Source organism: Mastacembelus armatus, chromosome 9 (genome assembly GCF_900324485.2).
Source record: "Mastacembelus armatus chromosome 9, fMasArm1.2, whole genome shotgun sequence".
NCBI lineage: Eukaryota > Metazoa > Chordata > Actinopteri > Synbranchiformes > Mastacembelidae > Mastacembelus > Mastacembelus armatus.
The window spans coordinates 3,666,627-3,688,635 of NC_046641.1; the positions used below are offsets into that span (position 1 = coordinate 3,666,627).

At 41.8% G+C, this 22,009-nt stretch overlaps 1 protein-coding gene across 1 annotated transcript in view; it reads right to left on the reverse strand.

Annotated features, from left to right (window-relative positions):
* Positions 1 to 3,644: 3,644 nt before the first annotated feature.
* Positions 3,645 to 22,009, reverse strand: part of LOC113138500 (zinc finger protein 208-like) — a 43,808-nt gene continuing 25,443 nt past the window's right edge. Inside the window, exons 3-4 of the mRNA XM_033325384.1 lie at positions 15,092 to 16,032; positions 3,645 to 4,892 (exon numbers count right to left, since the gene is read on the reverse strand). Of these exons, the coding sequence (XP_033181275.1) occupies positions 3,842 to 4,892; positions 15,092 to 16,032 (1,992 nt within the window). The 3' untranslated portion in view covers positions 3,645 to 3,841. The remainder of the gene's footprint in view (positions 4,893 to 15,091; positions 16,033 to 22,009) is intronic.

Consider the following 22,009-nt stretch of genomic DNA (forward strand, 5'->3'; position numbering starts at 1 on the left):
TATGATTTGTGCACAAATTTGGCCTCACATAAACATTTTGACATTCTCAGATACTACAACTCTTTTCTAACCATATGTCTTACAACAGCTCACACACAACACAAACTGTAATGAATCCTGAACATCACGTCACATGATCTGACTGGAGATAATGATCAGCAGGTTGAGAATGGCAGCAAGCAGAAAGAATATCAGGGTGCAAATGAACACCTCCTCAGAGTGAGGAAGTGGGTGGCCTCCTGCAGGAGGAGTTAAGGAGTTCTGGGAAGCAGATTTCAACATCATCCATCATTGGAGGAGAAGCTGCAGAGCTCAGGCAGGTTTCTGAGCATAGCTCAGTCTGAAAGCTCCTTTACCTTATCTCCAGCCTTTCTCTCTGGTGAACACCAACCTCCCTCGCTCTCTGAAACAGCTTTTCATTGGTCAAATGTTTGTCCCTCCTGTGTACCACCAGCATCTGCTGTGTCTAACATCTGAGTACATCTGAGTTAAAGCAGTTATATTTGTAAATGTGTTTTTCTCTTGTTTTAGTTCTTTGTGCAGCCCAAACCTCAGATGTGGAGACTCTTGGTCTTGCTTTGACCAGGGCCAAAAGGAAAGCAGGAAGGAGAAAATTCTTTCCTCCTTCTACTCTTAAGGAAAACGTGATTGTGAATAAAACATGAATTTAAAAATATGCAATCACAACAAATTTCTTCCCAACAACAGAACAGGTGTGAATTTCATTTCATGCTTATTTCATGAGATTATAATAACATGTCTCGTTCTGCAACACTGACAATCATTTCATTAACTTCCCTGCCACAGAATACAGAACTTTAACTTTAAAACTTTCAGTGCCATGTCCCCATCTACCGATCAGACCACAGGCTGGTATTTCCCACCTCCACCTACACACCCATTACCCAGCAGCAGCCAGTTACTTCAGAAACAATACAGTGATGGTCACAGGAAGCTAACAGACACTGCAAAGTTGTTTTGACACCACAGACTAGAATTTACTCTGTGAACCCTATGAAGAGACATCAAGTCTAGCACACACTGGGATCTTTTCTGGACAAGTACACAGAGGCTGAGACAACCAGCATCAGTTTCTGTGAGGACTGCTTTGTATTGTCACCGACCAGGGTGAATTACAACAACAAACTCGGGTTCACAGCAAAACTCAGAAACCCAAGGTTGGAAACTTAAGATGCACTTAGAAGTGGCAACAAGGCCAGTTTTAAATAGTTAAATACAGATTTAACAGGAAGGTGAGGGATGCTAACGGCTGTGCTGAGAAACTTCAAAAAACAATTCTCAGCTTATTACTGCGCTTCTCTCTGAAGGGACTCAGACAGATCATCAACTTAAAATGACTAAGAAGAAATACCCACACGCCATTAACAACCTGGGCCAACAACCTGAATCAGTTCTAGTTGATTTGAAAGACAAAGGGACAGTCCCAACATGACCCCCCCAGCTCCTCTCATTCACTCCAACTCCAACTCCCCCATCATAGCAGAAGCTCTGAGCATTGCTCAGCTCCTCACTAAAGACGAATACTTCCCCCTGATACAATGGCTCTCACCATCAAGGAGAGCAACAATAACTTACAGAGTGTGCAAGAGACAAAACTTAGACAAGGCAGCCAGACCAGATTCTGTCTCTTGCTCCACCCTGAAGCACTGTCCAGCTCTGACCGGTGTTCATCTTCAAAGCCTCACTGGATACACACCATTTTCCTCCCTGTCTCAATAATCCGCCATCATCACTGTCACTAAAAAGTCAAGATTAACATATTGGCTACAAAGTCATCACATTGACCTTTGTGGTAATGAAGTCATATGAGTTCCTTTTGCTTCCTATCTTAAGGGCATTACAGAATCACTCCTTGGCCTCTGACACCTCCATAATTTGCCAGATCTGTAGACGACACCAGAAACATGGGCATCCACTTTGCCCTCCTGAACCTGTACCCCTCTGAGCGATTAGACCAACAGTGTTTCCCCTACCATTCATATGACTGAGTGCAAAACAAAACAAAACAAAACAAGGGCCAAAGCAGGCACTTCTTATATCCATTATTCTGCATTATCCTGCACTGTGACAACTGTTTTCTCATGTGCCTGCTGAGGGAATGGTACCCATGATAGCTTAGCGTGAGGAGCCTGAATGGGGGTTTTCACATTGCAACTTTATTCCACTGTTCTAAACATCAAACATACAAAGCCATGTCTCCATGGCACAACATGCACTAGTCATAGAAGAACTGTACATTATAATAAAATTAATAATAGTGCACAATTTTTCAATTCAATTCAGTTTCCGCTGTTCTGCAGAGAGGATTTGGACTTTGGATGGTGAAATATAATATAACAATAACTATTGGTTTATTTTCATTTACCTGGCTGTGTTGTATGAACTGCTTCTGACTACAGCACACAAACAAGTTCTTTATGTCTGATTGCAGTCGTGGTTTACCAAATGATAAAACAAAATAAATGTTTAAAGGAGTTTCCTGGAGCTGGTCATCAAGTTTACACCACACCTGAATTCATGAAGAGAACCTACAAAGATCAGCTCTTGAGGATAAATGGAGCAGGCTCAGTCTGGAAAGATGGCACCAAATAAATGAAAATTGAACGATTCCTTGGTCAACACATTCTTCTCCTGAGGGCCTCTAACCGCCCAGCGTCCCCTTTTTTACTGTAATTCTGTCTACTTACATTCTAATGTTACTGCACTGATTCATAATCTGTCACCATGGAACCACTATATGAACATAATTCAGGTTAAACTGAGCTCTGCCCTGTAACTATGATTAGTTGTATGACCTGCATAAAATCTAAATCCCAATATTTCCTGTTTGACATAGATTTGTCTCAGAATAGTCCATGTTGGTGTTGTTCTGATGACTGAATCAAGGCACTGACACTACATCTTTTTGTACCTTTTTTATTTTGGAACAGATTTTTAGAGATCAACTTTTACTGGAGAATTTAGCTCACCGAAGAGGAGCTGACAAACATGAATCCTTTACGAAACAGGAGAATGGAGCAAGGAGAAAGGAAGGAAATATGAACAGGGTCAGTCTTTCTAAACTTTCCAGGCTCAGGAGCTAAAATCAGTTCTTGCATTTTCCTGTGTCTGTGAAAACTCAGACGATGTGGAATAATGGATATATTTTAAACTTTGCCAAAGGTGGTGCTGTGGCTTAGTTGGTGTTTGTCTAGTAAGCAGGAGATCCTGAGTTCAAGTCCCACCAGTGCCTCAACGTTAAACAATAAACAGGATATAGCCTCTGATTAAGAAAGTAGCTGGAATATATAAATTGTTTATGAACCCAGAAACACCAGGGTTCTAAAAGTAATTTTCTATTAGTAAAACTGTGGAGACAGTTTGTGTTAATAAAGACTCACACACCAGAGAAATGTCTTTCCGAGTTTTATTCACACACTGACTGACATCCAGCTACATCAAGTGAAGAAGATCATGTCAGAGGGATTTTTACACCACATTTCCCCTTTGAGCATTTCAGTGAATTTCTAATATATCATCCATGAGCTGAATAACTATTTAAGACAAACTGACCAATCACCACCAGTTTAAACAAGTGAGTTAATCCATCATAACCACATCATCAATTGATAATTCAAATCAGAACCACAGTTGACCTGCTCTACCTCCTAAGCCACAGTTTCTCCCACAGATTCCACCAGCAATTAAGAGGCCCTTGACTATCAAAATGCTGGACATTTTCAAGGGTTTTGGACCTGTGGACATGTTCTGTTTACAGCAGTGTAATGTCTTGGTGGGCCCTTATGCTTTCTGATATAGACTTCAACCACAGTGGTCAGTTTTAACGTTTATTCTTCGTGTGAATGCGCTGATGGGCTGTTAGAGCACTTGAACTAATGAAAGTTTTTCCACATTGCTCACACCAGTATGGCTTCTCTCCAGAGTGAATACGCTGATGTCTTTTGAGGGAGACTAACAATGTGAAGGCTTTTCCACACTGGTCACAGCTATATGGCTTCTCTCCAGAGTGAATACGCTGATGTGTTTTCAGACGGTTTAACCATGTGAAGGCTTTTCCACACTGGTCGCATGAGTACGGCTTCTCTCCAGAGTGAATACGCTGATGTGTTTTCAGGGAGCCTAACTCTGTGAAGGCTTTTCCACACTGGTCACACCAGTACGGCTTCTCTCCAGAGTGAATACGCTGATGTGTTTTCAGGCGACCTAACAGTGAGAAAGCTTTTCCACACTGGTCGCACCAGTACGGCTTCTCTCCAGAGTGAATACGCTGATGTCTTTTCAGGGAGCCTAACTCTGTGAAGGCTTTTCCACACTGGTCACACCAGTACGGCTTCTCTCCAGAGTGAGCATGCTGATGTCTTTTCAGGGAGCCTAACTGTGAGAAGGCTTTTCCACACTGGTTGCACCAGTACGGCTTCTCTCCAGAGTGAATACGCTGATGTGTTTTCAGGGAGGCTAACAATGTGAAGGCTTTTCCACACTGGTCACAGCTGTATGGCTTTTCTCCAGAGTGAATACGCTGATGTTTTTTCAGGTGGCCTAACTCTGTGAAGGCTTTTCCACACTGGTCACAGCTGTATGGCTTTTCTCCAGAGTGAATACGCTGATGTTTTTTCAGGTGGCCTAACTCTGTGAAGGCTTTTCCACACTGGTCACAGCTGTATGGCTTTTCTCCAGAGTGAATACGCTGATGTTTTTTCAGGTGGCCTAACTCTGTGAAGGCTTTTCCACACTGGTCACAGCTGTATGGCTTTTCTCCAGAGTGAATACGCTGATGTGTTTTCAGGTGGCCTAACTGTGAGAAGGCTTTTCCACACTGGTCACAGCAGTACGGCTTTTCTCCAGTGTGAACATGTTGATGGATCTTTAAGCTCTGCGATGTTGCAAAGGTCTTGTTGCAGTGCTGACAGCAGTGAGATTTGAGATGCTTTCCTCCTTTCTGTTTTTATAGAAAAATATATGGAAAGTCGGTGTGAAATAACATGATAGAACAACCTAAAACTCATAAAATACATTTAAATGTCTATAAATCATAAGACTTGATACTTCATAAGACTTGGCAAATTCAGTTCTATCTCAAGAAAGATGTCTCTTAAATTGGATGACATCGCCATGTCATACCTGCAAAAACAAGGTGACATGATGACCAAAATATTTACGTCCCCAAAATGGGTTGACCTCCTAAGATCAATTTATTTGACAAAAAAATAATAGAAGCCTGTCAGATGGAGATACTTTAAGTGGACTGGGTTTCTGTACAAGGGACAGTACAGACCCACACAGATTACAGTTATACGTGTTCGTTAGGGACAAAAGGGGAACAAATGACATTAAACAAAATGGTGTAGCATAGACGAGCCGAAGAGATTGAGAGAATTCTGAAAGGACCCTGCATTATCTCAAATGAAGGACCTTTGTTTTTTCTTTTCACATTCACCTCAGTGGCAAACGGGTAAATCCTGGACCTTGTGATTAAAAATCGAACTGAAACTGAAAACTCAGCTCAGAAGTTCTGAACAGTTCTGCAAAAAAAAAAAACTGCATTATAAAATAAAAAGGACACTGGGGAAAACAAAAATAAAATAAGACACTGGTGTTGGAAAAAAATCACATTTTAAAATAAAAACCTTCAATTTAAAAAAAGTTTTGCAATAAACTTACTGTGAAAACAAGCAAATTAAATAATTTTTCGTATTAATGAGTTTTAATTATTTTAATAATGTGTGTAAATGAGAGGGACTCAAGTAGTAACAGTGAGGTTACAGGGAGTAGAGGTGAAGAAGGTGGAGGATTTTAAGGACCTAGGATCAACAGTCCAGAGCAACAGAGAACATTTAAATATTATTCAACAATTCTACTCTGTAATTGCAGCTGTAGTTTTATACTGTATTTCATTTTTCTTCCTATTTAATTTGGTTCAAAAATTCCTAAATTCACAATCATTTTGCCACTAAATTGATTTCATCACATTCCTTCATATAATCTCTGAATTCCTTGTCTCACCAGCTGAGTGTTTTTAACAGCGTCTGTTCTGGATATATCTGCAACAAAATGGTCGTCCAAAAACATTTTGACGAACATTATTTAGGTTTTTAGGACCTGCTTTTGGCACTCTTCCTAAGATCATTCTGTTGTATTTGTATAAATATAATCAACACATGTAGAATTCCATCATTGTTGAACCATATTCTTCACTGTAACTGTACGGTCTCGGGTATTTAGTTTATGAAGTGAAATTTAAACCCTGAACACTGACCTGTTGATCGCTGGGAGCAAAAGACAAGCTGGACTCATTGCTCTGGTTATTCTTGTTCTCGCCCGGGTCGATCAAATCTGGGTCCGGGTCCTGATGTTTAATCTTATTTTTAAACGCATAATTCTCGCCTTTACATCCATTCTTGTAGTGGTCTTCGTGAATAAAATCCGGGTCCTGGTTCCCGTTTATCATCCCGCTGCTGTAGTGGTCCTGATCGATCATTTATACTGTGATTATCACGTGTTTTTAGCGTCCACGTTGTTGCTCTTTGTTCTCCTGTTCTCAAAGAATCACAGCTCACAGAGGCTGCAGTCACTATGAGCCCGTTAATCTCCGCCCCTTAGTTACGGTTCCTAAGGAGTCAGATTTCAGGAACTGTGAAACAATGGCGACTGAGTTCAGACGGAAAATAAAAGCAGCTTCATGTTTTCAGCAGCTCACTTTGATTTTCTTCACTAACTTCATGTTTTCGTAAAAAGGAGAGAGTCTCAGTGAAGCAGGAAGGTGGTGAACAATGAATCAAGGGGGAGGATGCTCTTTTTCCTTACAGTCTGCAGCTGGGACATACTGTATACATGTAGTACAATGATTACATGTGTTTGGTTTGTCTGCCTCACAATCAGACAAGTTCCACAAGTTGCTTTGACATGAACAGAAATAATCCAACCAAGTCAATGGAAAAGGATTTTGTCTCTTTTTGCTACAGTGACAGTGTCCAGGTGACATATTAGGCCAAGAACTAACAAATTCACCTGTTGTACTTTGACGTTGTTTAAACTCTGGTACTGTTATTGAACACTTACATTAACTTAATGAATCACCACAGGTTCCTTAAACATGGTGTCTATCTTCATATTGTTCTCAGCCATAGCCACTGGCCCCACATCACACATAGACCTAAGTTCAACCACAACATAGCTAATGGCATTTACAACACTGCTAACTGAACAACTTGTCAAAGTCAAAGAAGCTTTATTGTCACTTCAACCATATATAGCACACGATGTACACAGTGAAGCGAAACAACGTTCCTCCTTGACCAGAGGTGCTACACAGATGGGTGTAGGCTCATTAGCATTTCAGCTTTCTGTGCTTTGAACAAACCAGTCTAAAAACAGAACACAAAGTGCAGTGACACAGACAAACATAGAGCTATGACAAAAAAACGAAATTATAATTAAAAAAAAAAAAATTAAACTATACTTAAGGTGCATTTTAAGAACTTAACAGAAGTGCACAGGAAGACAAGGCAGGACAGGACAGTGCTGACAACAACATATAGGCCGACTTTGTGCAAACACAATAGCATACACATACACAATTCATTGAACATACACAATAACAACTGTTGGTCCCATGAGTCCTGAATCATGTTAACTTTGACAGCCCTAATTCCTATTTAGAGATAAGAATGCATTGGCATCAGTTCTGTCACACAGCACACACCGGTTCAAACTTTGGGATAACACCTCCACTTTATCAGATTTAATTCCCATTTTAGCACTTCAAGCCCATTAACTGGTACAAAGCAAAGTGGTACTGCCTGAGGTTAAAAAAGTCACTTTACACAGAAAATGAAGCAAATGTCAGAAATCCAGGTGACATATTAGGCCAAGAACTAACAAATTCACTTGTTGTACTTTGACACTGTTTAAACTCTGGTACAAACAGATGAATTCAGTTTAGCTATAACATGTTTAGACATGAGCAGGAACGAACTGATTTTATTTGAACTGGATCTGAAATGTGTTTTTCCAAGTAATGACATTCTGCCAACGCCTTCCCAAGTCTGAGAGCCATCACCCATGATGGTGCAATTCTCAGCTTTAGTAACTATGCAAATAGCCTGAATGCAGCCCACTGATGTGTGAATGAATGGAGCTGATTGTTGCAAGTCTGTTGCTGTTGTTTTTGACCAGCCCCATTAAAAGAACAATATTGTATGTCCAGTGGACACTTAACACTTCCAGTGAGCTGTTGGATTCACTGTAATCATGAGTTAATGAGGACTGAATAGAATCATTAGCATTCTTTCAGACATGGGGCAAGTTTGGGTGTAGGCTCATTAGCATTTCAGCTTTCTGTGCTTTGAACAAACCAGTCTAAAAACAGGTCTGATTTGTGACTGAGCTGAAAAAGAGATAAAATGGAAATATTGATTTAAATGACAAATCAAATTGTCTTCTATCAGTAAATTTGTCTGATAGCTCAAGTTTATTTTCAGAATCACAATAATCAAACAAAATACAATATAAGAGAGAGACATTGTGGAGTGGTCCCTGCCTAACCACCTACTCCTGAATGTGGACAAGATGAAGGAGCTCATTGTAGACTTCAGGAGGTGGAAGTAGTGGACCACTACAAGTAGACTACAAGCTGGACTAGAAGGACAACAGCAAGAGTATGTACAAGAAGGACATAAGTAGACTCTACTTCCTGAGGAAGCTCTGATCCTTTAATGTCTGCAGAAAGATGCTGGAGATTTTCTACCAGTCTCTGGCTGCAAGTGCCCTGTACTTTGCTGGGGTCTGTTGGGGGAACAACCGCAGTAAAAAGGACATCACAGGGATTAACAAACTGATCTGGGAGACTGGACATGTTATCAGCAGTGATATGGAGATTTTTGATCCAGGGAGGAAGAGGAGAACACTGGACAAACTGTGCTTCATCAAATTGGACATGTAGAAGATCAGGAGTCATGCTGCACATCACATTCCAAGCGCACCCAATGCATTGGTGGTTCAATGGTAGAATTTTTGCCTGCCACGTGGGAGCCCTGGGTTTGAATCTTGGCCAATGAAAAAGCTGCTGTAAATTGAAATGTGGCTGCACTTATCTCCTAACTTTCAAGGCTGGTGCAGGGGCCTTCTGCATGTGAAGCAAACGTGTTAACATCTACACTACAGGAACACAACTGTATGTTTTCAAGAAATCTCTCAGGTCTCCTTTGTGATTTCCTAAAGACGACACACAGTTGGACCATTTGACTTTAGATTCTCCAAACAAAGTGTCCTATGGACTTAGTGTACGATGCTGCATTTCCCAGTGTCATATCTCAGCATTTCAGATCCTGTAGTGTAGTGGTTATCCCTTCTGTCTCACATGCAAAAGGTCCTTGATTCAAAACCACCCCGAAGCAGAGCTTCTCTTGTAGTTTGTATGGGGTCTGTCATGGGGAGGATTTCAGTTTTCCTGCTATTTTTCCTATGTACATCAGAATCAGAATCAGAATGAGCTTTATTGGCAAGTGAGTGTGCACACACACACACACAAGGAATTTGTTTAGGTACGGGAGGGTACTCCAGTGCAAACAGATATAAATACAACTGCTACAAAGGGTCAAACAGTAAACATAAATGCTACAGAAATGCTACAAAAAAACTAAAATAAAAATGCACAGATAACCTGAAAAACAGGATGAAAGGGGAACTAATTAGTGTGCAAAGAGCAAAAAGGTGCCAGTGTCATAGTGCAGGTGATGGAAGGGAATGGTGGAGAGCTATGAGTTTAAGAGTTGGATGGCCTGAGGGAAGACGCTTCCTTTGTGCCGGGCTGTCTTGATGTTTGGAGCTCTGAAGCGCCGGCCAGAGGGTAAGAGTTGGAAGAGGTGGTGGCTCGGGTGGGTGGCATCCAGAGTGATTTTCTGAGCTTGTTTTCTCACTGTGGATGTGAACAGGTCTTGGAGGGTGGGTAGGGTAACACCGATGCTCTTCTCAGCGGTCCGAACTGTCCTCTGGAGTCTTCGGATGTCTGATTTAGAGGCGGAGCTAAACCAGACAGTGATGGAGGCTGTTGGCATCACTTCATGGCTTCACGGTGTTTTGTCCTCTCCATTAGGTGGAGATACAGAGCCTTCTTGTGGCTGAAGTAGTGGGTGGAGCCAAGACCACCGCTCAGAAATCTGGTCTCAAGCATGTCAGACATCTCTGGCAGGAGGTAAGTATCAAATACACAGCACAGAAACACATACATGTTGGCTCTGTCAGAGGGGATGAGCGAGTCTGATAATCAGACTGAGCTGCCCTTTGTATTCACTCCACTCATTCAGTTTATGTGTCTCACTTAATGTGGGGTTTGGTGTCCTGACAAGATGATCTGCACTGGTCAGGGATTTTCATCCCATCAAAAGCATAAATTATAGAATTTTTTACCATCTCAGCCCAGTGTTCATCAATACTCCCAACTGGAGCAGTGGGCAGCCAATGCTGCGGCACCTTGCTCAAAGGTCTCACCTCAGTCTTGGTATTGAGGGTGGACAGAGCACTGGCTATTCACTCTATGCCACCGACAACTCCTGCCAGACCTGAGACTCAAACCTGCAATTTTCAGGTTACAAGTCCAACTCCCTAGCCATTAGGCCACGACTGCCCCCTAAACATACAAACACCGATGGTAATTGTTCTTTCAGCGAATCTTGTCGAGTAATGCAGGGGGTCACAAATTGCCACATAGCGGTCGACTGATATGAGCACAATATTTCCTATGGTAACAGAGACAACTGTAATAGGGAGCAAAAAGTAGAGAGCACATGAGGTCACCCAGCATCCAGCAGGTCCACATCATAAATATTTCAACGGGCATCACAAGGAAACCCATGATGAAGTCTGACACGGCCAGAGACAGAATGAGGAGGTTTGTTGGGGAGTGAAGCTGCCTGAAACAAGAGAACGTCATAAAAAGCAGCAGCGACTCTGCAACAACAGCAGGAAGAATCATTCAAAACAGTCTATCAAAATACAAGGAGGCTGAAGCCACTGCTGTGTGCTCAGATCAGGCTGGGAGCTTTTGAAATGATCATAAAGAATTGAACAGCCTATGTGTTATAGTAGCCTCTGTAAACCTGAGACAAAAGAAGAAATTAAAGTTTGCAGATGTGTAGAAAAGATTTGTAGATGTAGAAAATAACTGACAGTGTCAAATATGATTTGTGCACGAATTTGGCCTCACATAAACATTTTGACATTCTCAGATCCTACAACTCTTTTCTAACCATATTTCTTACAACAGCTCACACACAACACAAACTCTGTAATGAATCCTGAACATCACGTCACATGATCTGACTGATCAGGTTTGTCAGTGCCTGTAGTGGGAGATGGAGATAATGATCAGCAGGTTGAGAATGGCAGAAAGAAGAATATCAGGGTGCAAATGAACACCTCCTCAGAGTGAGGAAGTGGGTGGCCTCCTGCAGGAGGAGTTAAGGAGTTCTGGGAAGCAGATTTCAACATCATCCATCATTGGAGGAGAAGCTGCAGAGCTCAGGCAGGTTTCTGAGCATAGCTCTGTCTGAAAGCTCCTTTACCTTATCTCCAGCCTTTCTCTCTGGTGAACACCAACCTCCCTCGCTCTCTGAAACAGCTTTTCATTGGCCAAATGTTTGTCCCTCCTGTGTACCACCAGCATCTGCTGTGTCTAACATCTGAGTACATCTGAGTTAAAGCAGTTATATTTGTAAATGTGTTTTTCTCTTGTTTTAGTTCTTTGTGCAGCCCAAACCTCAGGTGTGGAGACTCTTGGTCTTGCTTTGACCAGGGCCAAAAGGAAAGCAGGAAGGAGAAAATTCTTTCCTCCTTCTACTGTTAAGGAAATCGTGATTGTGAATAAAACATGAATTTAAAAATATGCAATCACAACAAATTTCTTCCCAACAACAGATGGTGTGAATTTCATTTCATGCTTATGTCATGAGATTATAATAACATGTCTCGTTCTGCAACACTGACAATCAGTTCATTAACTTCCCTGCCACAGAATACAGAACTTTAACTTTAAAACTTTCAGTGCCATGTCCCCCATCTACCGATCAGACCACAGGCTGGTATTTCCCACCTCCACCTACGCACCCATTACCCAGCAGCAGCCAGTTACTTCAGAAACAATACAGTGATGGTCACAGGAAGCTAACAGACACTGCAAAGTTGTTTTGACACCACAGACTAGAATTTACTCTGTGAACCCTATGAAGAGACATCAAGTCTAGCACACACTGGGATCTTTTCTGGACAAGTACACAGAGGCTGAGACAACCAGCATCAGTTTCTGTGAGGACTGCTTTGTATTGTCACCGACCAGGGTGAATTACAACAACAAACTCGGGTTCACAGCAAAACTCAGAAACCCAAGGTTGGAAACTTAAGATGCACTTAGAAGTGGCAACAAGGCCAGTTTTAAATAGTTAAATACAGATTTAACAGGAAGGTGAGGGATGCTAACGGCTGTGCTGAGAAACTTCAAAAAACAATTCTCAGCTTATTACTGCGCTTCTCTCTGAAGGGACTCAGACAGATCATCAACTTAAAATGACTAAGAAGAAATACCCACACGCCATTAACAACCTGGGCCAACAACCTGAATCAGTTCTAGTTGATTTGAAAGACAAAGGGACAGTCCCAACATGACCCCCCCAGCTCCTCTCATTCACTCCAACTCCAACTCTCCCATCATAGCAGAAGCTCTGAGCACTGCTCAGCTCCTCACTAAAGACGAATACTTCCCCCTGATACAATGGCTCTCACCATCAAGGAGAGCAACAATAACTTACAGAGTGTGCAAGAGACAAAACTTAGACAAGGCAGCCAGACCAGATTCTGTCTCTTGCTCCACCCTGAAGCACTGTCCAGCTCTGACCGGTGTTCATCTTCAAAGCCTCACTGGATACACACCATTTTCCTCCCTGTCTCAATAATCCGCCATCATCACTGTCACTAAAAAGTCAAGATTAACATATTGGCTACAAAGTCATCACATTGACCTTTGTGGTAATGAAGTCATATGAGTTCCTTTTGCTTCCTATCTTAAGGGCATTACAGAATCACTCCTTGGCCTCTGACACCTCCATAATTTGCCAGATCTGTAGACGACACCAGAAACATGGGCATCCACTTTGCCCTCCTGAACCTGTACCCCTCTGAGCGATTAGACCAACAGTGTTTCCCCTACCATTCATATGAGTGAGTGCAAACAAAACAAAACAAAACAAGGGCCAAAGCAGGCACTTCTTATATCCATTATTCTGCATTATCCTGCACTGTGACAACTGTTTTCTCATGTGCCTGCTGAGGGAATGGTACCCATGATAGCTTAGCATGAGGAGCCTGAATGGGGGTTTTCACATTGCAACTTTATTCCACTGTTCTAAACATCAAACATACAAAGCCATGTCTCCATGGCACAACATGCACTAGTCATAGAAGAACTGTACATTATAATAAAATTAATAATAGTGCACAATTTTTCAATTCAATTCAGTTTCCGCTGTTCTGCAGAGAGGATTTGGACTTTGGATGGTGAAATATAATATAACAATAACTATTGGTTTATTTTCATTTACCTGGATGTGTTGTATGAACTGCTTCTGACTACAGCACACAAACAAGTTCTTTATGTCTGATTGCAGTCGTGGTTTACCAAATGATAAAACAAAATAAATGTTTAAAGGAGTTTCCTGGAGCTGGTCATCAAGTTTACACCACACCTGAATTCATGAAGAGAACCTACACGGATCAGCTCTTGAGGATAAATGGAGCAGGCTCAGTCTGGAAAGATGGCACCAAATAAATGAAAATTGAACGATTCCTTGGTCAACACATTCTTCTCCTGATGGCCTCTAACCGCCCAGCGTCCCCTTTTTTACTGTATTCTGTCTACTTACATTCTAATGTTACTGCACTGATTCATAATCTGTCACCATGGAACCACTATATGAACATAATTCAGGTTAAACTGAGCTCTGCCCTGTAACTGTGATTAGTTGTATGACCTGCATAAAATCTAAATCCCAATATTTCCTGTTTGACATAGATTTGTCTCAGAATAGTCCATGATGGTGTTGATTGTTCTGATGACTGAATCAAGGCACTGACACTTCATTTTGTACCTTTTTTATTTTGGAACAGATTTTTAGAGATCAACTTTTACTGGAGAATTTAGCTCACCGAAGAGGAGCTGACAAACATGAATCCTTTATGAAACAGGAGAATGGAGCAAGGAGAAAGGAAGGAAATATGAACAGGGTCAGTCTTTCTAAACTTTCCAGGCTCAAGAGCTAAAATCAGTTCTTGCATTTTCCTGTGTCTGTGAAAACTCAGACGATGTGGAATAATGGATATATTTTAAACTTTGCCAAAGGTGGTGCTGTGGCTTAGTTGGTGTTTGTCTAGTAAGCAGGAGATCCTGAGTTCAAGTCCCGCCAGTGACTCAACGTTAAACAATAAACAGGATATAGCCTCTGATTAAGAAAGTAGCTGGAATATATAAATTGTTTATGAACCCAGAAACACCAGGGTTCTAAAAGTAATTTTCTATTAGTAAAACTGTGGAGACAGTTTGTGTTAATAAAGACTCACACACAAGAGAAATGTCTTTCCGAGTTTTATTCACACACTGACTGACATCCAGCTACATCAAGTGAAGAAGATCATGTCAGTGGGATTTTTACACCACATTTCCCCTTTGAGCATTTCAGTGAATTTCTAATACATCATCTATGAGCTGAATAACTATTTAAGACAAACTGACCAATCACCACCAGTTTAAACAAGTGACTTAATCCATCATAACCACATCATCAATTGATAATTCAAATCAGAACCAGTTGACCTGCTCTACCTCCTAAGCCACAGTTTCTCCCACAGATTCCATCAGCAATTAAGAGGCCCTTGACTATCAAAATGCTGGACATTTTCAAGGGTTTTGGACCTGTGGACATGTTCTGTTTACAGCAGTGTAATGTCTTGGTGGGCCCTTATGCTTTCTGATATAGACTTCAACCACAGTGGTCAGTTTTAACGTTTCTTCTTCGTGTGAATGCACTGATGGGCTGTTAGAGCACTTGAACTAATGAAAGTTTTTCCACATTGCTCACACCAGTATGGCTTCTCTCCAGGGTGAATACGCTGATGTCTTTTGAGGGAGACTAACAATGTGAAGGCTTTTCCACACTGGTCACAGCTATATGGCTTCTCTCCAGAGTGAATACGCTGATGTTTTTTCAGGGAGCCTAACTCTGTGAAGGCTTTTCCACACTGGTCGCACGAGTACGGCTTCTCTCCAGAGTGAATACGCTGATGTCTTTTCAGGGAGCCCGACTGTGAGAAGGCTTTTCCACACTGGTCACAGCTGTATGGCTTCTCTCCAGAGTGAATACGCTGATGTGTTTTCAGGTGGCCTAACTGTGAGAAGGCTTTTCCACACTGGTCACAGCTGTATGGCTTCTCTCCAGAGTGAATACGCTGATGTTTTTTCAGGGAGGCTAACACTGCGAAGGCTTTTCCACACTGGTCACAGCTGTATGGCTTTTCTCCAGAGTGAATACGCTGATGTGTTTTCAGACGGCCTAACTCTGTGAAGGCTTTTCCACACTGGTCGCACGAGTACGGCTTCTCTCCAGAGTGAATATGCTGATGTGTTTTCAGGTGGCCTAACTCTGTGAAGACTTTTCCACACTGGTCACAGCTGTATGGCTTTTCTCCAGAGTGAATACGATGATGTCTTTTCAGGGAGCCTAACTGTGTGAAGGCTTTTCCACACTGGTCACAGCTGTATGGCTTTTCTCCAGAGTGAATACGCTGATGTTTTTTCAGGTGGCCTAACTCTGTGAAGGCTTTTCCACACTGGTCACAGCTGTACGGCTTTTCTCCAGAGTGAATACGCTGATGTTTTTTCAGGCGGCCTAACCATGAGAAGGCTTTTCCACACTGGTCACAGCTGTACGGCTTTTCTCCAGTGTGAACATGTTGATGGATCTTTAAGCTCTGCGATGTTGCAAAGGTCTTGTTGCAGTGCTGACAGCAGTGAGATTTGAGATGCTTTCCTCCTTTCTGTTTTTATAGAAAAATATATGGAAAGTCGGTGTGAAATAACATGATAGAACAACCTAAAACTCATAAAATACATTTAAATGTCTATAAATCATAAGACTTGATACTTCATAAGACTTGGCAAATTCAGTTCTATCTCAAGAAAGATGTCTCTTAAATTGGATGACATCTCCATGTCATACCTGCAAAAACAAGGTGACAGTAATGGAGTATGATGACCAAAATATTTACATCCCCAAAATGGGTTGACCTCCTAAGAAAGATCAATTTATTTGACAAAAAAATAATAGAAGCCTGTCAGATGGTTTCTGTACAAGGGACAGTACAGACCCACACAGATTACAAGTATACGTGTTTGTCAGGGACAAAAGGGGAACAAATGACATTAAACAAAATGGTGTAGCATAGACGAGCCGAAGAGATTGAGAGGATTCTGAAAGGACCCTGCATTATCTCAAATGAAGGACCTTTGTTTTTTCTTTTCACATTCACCCCAGTGGCAAACGGGTAAATCCTGGACCTTGTGATTCAAACTCGAACTGAAACTGAAAACTCAGCTCAGAAGTTCTGAACATCCATCCATCCATCCATCTTCTATACCCGCTTTTTCCTGGTTCAGGGTCACGGGGATCTGCTGGAGCCTATCCCAGCTCTCTCTCGGGTGGAAGGCAGGGGTACACCCTGGACAGGTCACCAGTCTGTCGCAGGGCCACATATAGACACACAAAGACAGACAACCTCACACACTCACACTCACTCCTACGGGCAATTTTAGCGTCACCAATCAACCTAACATGCATGTTTTTTGGACTGTGGGAGGAAACCGGAGTACCCGGAGTAAACCCACGCAAGCACAGGGAGAACATGCAAACTCCACACAGAAAAGCCGGGATGCGAACCCACGACCTTCTTGCTGTGAGGCAACAGTGCTAGAAGTTCTGAACAGTTCTGCAAAAAAAAAAAACAGCATTATAAAATAAAAAGGACACTGGGGAAAACAAAAATAAAATAAGACACTGGTGTTGGAAAAAAAAAAATCACATTTTAAAATAAAAACCTTCAATTTAAAAAAAGTTTTGCAATAAACACTGAAAACAAGCAGATTGAATAATTTTTCGTATTAATGAGTTTTAGTTATTTTAATAATGTGTGTAAATGAGAGGGACTCAAGTAGTAACAGTGAGGTTACAGGGAGTAGAGGTGAAGAAGGTGGAGGATTTTAAGGACCTAGGATCAACAGTCCAGAGCAACAGAGAACATTTAAATATTATTCAACAATTCTACTCTGTAATTGCAGCTGTAGTTTTATACTGTATTTCATTTTTCTTCCGATTTAATTTGGTTCAAAAATTCCTAAATTCACAATCATTTTGCCACTAAATTGATTTCATCACATTCCTTCATATAATCTCTGAATTCCTTGTCTCACCAGTTGAGTGTTTTTAACAGCGTCTGTTCTGGATATATCTGCAACAAAATGGTCGTCCAAAAACATTTTGACGAACATTATTTAGGTTTTTAGGACCTGCTTTTGGCAGTCTTCCTAAGATCATTCTGTTGTATTTGTATAAATATAATCAACACATGTAGAATTCCATCATTGTTGAACCATATTCTTCACTGTAACTGTACGGTCTCGGGTATTTAGTTTATGAAGTGAAATTTAAACCCTGAACACTGACCTGTTGATCGCTGGGAGCAAAGGACAAGCTGGACTCATTGCTCTGGTTATTCTTGTTCTCGCCCGGGTCGATCAAATCTGGGTCCGGGTCCTGATGTTTAATTTTATTTTTAAACGCATAATTCTCGCCTTTACATCCATTCTTGTAGTGGTCTTGGTGAATAAAATCCGGGTCTTGGTTCCCGTTTATCATCCCGCTGCTGTAGTGGTCTTGATCGATCATTTATACTGTGATTATCACGTGTTTTTAGCGTTCACGTTGTTGCTCTTTGTTCTCCTGTTCTCAAAGAATCACAGCTCACAGAGGCTGCAGTCACTATGAGCCCGTTAATCTCCGCCCCTTAGTTACGGTTCCTAAGGAGTCAGATTTCAGGAACTGTGAAACAATGGCGACTGAGTTCAGACGGAAAATAAAAGCAGCTTCATGTTTTCAGCAGCTCACTTTGATTTTCTTCACTAACTTCATGTTTTCGTAAAAAGGAGAGAGTCTCAGTGAAGCAGGAAGGTGGTGAACAATGAATCAAGGGGGAGGATGCTCTTTTTCCTTACAGTCTGCAGCTGGGACATAGTGTATACATGTAGTACAATGATTACATGTGTTTGGTTTGTCTGCCTCACAATCAGACAAGTTCCACAAGTTGCTTTGACATGAACAGAAATAATCCAACCAAGTCAATGGAAAAGGATTTTGTCTCTTTTTGCTACAGTGACAGTGTTTTCCAGGTGACATATTAGGCCAAGAACTAACAAATTCACCTGTTGTACTTTGACGTTGTTTAAACTCTGGTACTGTTATTGAACACTTACATTAACTTAATGCATCACCACAGGTTCCTTAAACATGTCTATCTTCATATTGTTCTCAGCCATAGCCACTGGCCCCACATCACACATAGACCCAAGTTCAACCACAACATAGCTAATGGCATTTATAACACTGCTAACAACTTGTCAAAGTCAAAGAAGCTTTATTGTCACTTCAACCATATATAGCACACGATGTACACAGTGAAGCGAAACAACGTTCCTCCTTGACCAGAGGTGCTACACAGATGGGTGTAGGCTCATTAGCATTTCAGCTTTCTGTGCTTTGAACAAACCAGTCTAAAAACAAAACACAAAGTGCAGTGACGCAGACAAACATAGAGCTATGACAAAAAAACGAAATTATAATAAAAAAAAAAAAATTAAACTATACTTAAGGTGCATTTTAAGAACTTAACAGAAGTGCACAGGAAGACAAGGCAGGACAGGACAGTGCTGACAACAACATATAGGCCGACTTTGTGCAAACACAATAGCATACACATACACAATTCATTGAACATACACAATAACAACTGTTGGTCCCATGAGTCCTGAATCATGTTAACTTTCACAGCCCTAATTCCTATTTAGAGATAAGAATGCATTGGCATCAGTTCTGTCACACAGCACACACCGGTTCAAACTTTGGGATAACACCTCCACTTTATCAGATTTAATTCCCATTTAAGCACTTCAAGCCCATTAACTGGTACAAAGCAAAGTGGTACTGCCTGAGGTTAAAAAAGTCACTTTACACAGAAAATGAAGCAAATGTCAGAAATCCAGGTGACATATTAGGCCAAGAACTAACAAATTCACTTGTTGTACTTTGACACTGTTTAAACTCTGGTACAAACAGATGAATTCAGTTTAGCTATAACATGTTTAGACATGAGCAGGAACGAACTGATTTTATTTGAACTGGATCTGAAATGTGTTTTTCCAAGTAATGACATTCTGCCAACGCCTTCCCAAGTCTGAGAGCCATCACCCATGATGGTGCAATTCTCAGCTTTAGTAACTATGCAAATAGCCTGAATGCAGCCCACTGATGTGTGAATGAATGGAGCTGATTGTTGCAAGTCTGTTGCTGTTGTTTTTGACCAGCCCCATTAAAAGAACAATATTGTGTGTCCAGTGGACACTTAACACTTCCAGTGAGCTGTTGGATTCACTGTAATCATGAGTTAATGAGGACTGAATAGAATCATTAGCATTCTTTCAGACATGGGGCAAGTTTGGGTGTAGGCTCATTAGCATTTCAGCTTTCTGTGCTTTGAACAAACCAGTCTAAAAACAGGTCTGATTTGTGACTGCGCTGAAAAAGAGATAAAATGGAAATATTGATTTAAATGACAAATCAAATTCTCTTCTATCAGTAAATTTGTCTGATAACTTAAGTTTATTTTCAGAATCACAATAATCAAACAAAATACAATATAAGAGAGAGACTTTGTGGAGTGGTCCCTGCCTAACCACCTACTCCTGAATGTGGACAAGATGAAGGAGCTCATTGTAGACTTCAGGAGGTGGAAGTAGTGGACCACTACAAGTAGACTACAAGCTGGACTAGGAGGACAACAGCAAGAGTATGTACAAGAAGGACATAAGTAGACTCTACTTCCTGAGGAAGCTCTGATCCTTTAATGTCTGCAGAAAGATGCTGGAGATTTTCTACCAGTCTCTGGCTGCAAGTGCCCTGTACTTTGCTGGGGTCTGTTGGGGGAACAACCGCAGTAAAAAGGACATCACAGGGATTAACAAACTGATCTGGGAGACTGGACATGTTATCAGCAGTGATATGGAGATTTTTGATCCAGGGAGGAAGAGGAGAACACTGGACAAACTGTGCTTCATCAAATTGGACATGTAGAAGATCAGGAGTCATGCTGCACCCAATGCATTGGTGGTTCAATGGTAGAATTTTTGCCTGCCACGTGGGAGCCCTGGGTTTGAATCTTGGCCAATGAAAAAGCTGCTGTAAATTGATGTGGCTGTACTTATCTCCTAACTTTCAAGGCTGGTGCAGGGGCCTTCTGCATGTGAAGCAAACGTGTTAACATCTACACTACAGGAACACAACTGTATGTTTTCAAGAAATCTCTCAGGTCTCCTTTGTGATTTCCTAAAGACGACACACTGTTGGACAATTTGACTTTATATTCTCCAAACAAAGTGTCCTATGGACTTAGTGTACGATGCTGCATTTCCCAGTGTCATATCTCAGCATTTCAGATCCTGTAGTGTAGTGGTTATCCCTTCTGTCTCACATGCAAAAGGTCCTTGATTCAAAACCACCCCGAAGCAGAGCTTCTCTTGTAGTTTGTATGGGGTCTGTCATGGGGAGGACTTCAGTTTTCCTGCTATTTTTCCTATGTACATCAGAATCAGAATCAGAATGAGCTTTATTGGCAAGTGAGTGTGCACACACACACACAAGGAATTTGTTTAGGTACGGGGGGGTACTCCAGTGCAAACAGATATAAATACAACTGCTACAGAGGGTCAAACAGTAAACATAAATGCTACAGGAATGCTACAAAAAAAACTAAAAGAAAAATGCACAGATAACCTGAGAAACAGGATGAAAGGGGGAACTAATTAGTGTGCAAAGAGCAAAAAGGTGCCAGTGTCATAGTGCAGGCGGTGGAAGGGAATGGTGGAGAGCTATGAGTTTAAGAGTTGGATGGCCTGAGGGAAGACGCTTCCTTTGTGCCGGGCTGTCTTGATGTTTGGAGCTCTGAAGCGCCGGCCAGAGGGTAAGAGTTGGAAGAGGTGGTGGCTCAGGTGGGTGGCATCCAGAGTGATTTTCTGAGCTTGTTTTCTCACTGTGGATGTGAACAGGTCTTGGAGGGTGGGTAGGGTAACATCGATGCTCTTCTCAGCGGTCCGAACTGTCCTCTGGAGTCTTCGGATGTCTGATTTAGAGGCGGAGCTAGACCAGACAGTGATGGAGGGGCACAGGGCAGACTCGATGACCGCTGAGTAGAACTGGGTCAGCAGCGTCTGTGGAAGGTTGAACTTCTTCAGCTGGCGCAGGAAGTACAACCTCTGCTGGGAGGTTTGGAGTTGGATGTGCAGGCTCCACTTCAGGTCCTGAGAGATGGTGGTGCCCAGGAACCTGAATGACTCCACTGATGCTACAGTGCTGTTCATGATGGTGAGAGGGGGGTGGGTGGGGGCATTTCTCCTGAAGTCCACAACCATCTCCACTGTTTTGAGCGTGTTTAGCTCCAGGTTGTTGTGACTGCACCAGCAAGCCAGCTGCTCCACCTCCTGTCTGTATGCAGACTCTTCACCGTCCTGGATGAGACTAATGACAGTGGTGTCATCTGCAAACTTCAGGAGTTTCACAGAGGAGTCACGGGAGGTGCAGTCGTTTGTGCAGAGGGAGAAGAGCAGTGGGGAGAGATCACACCCCTG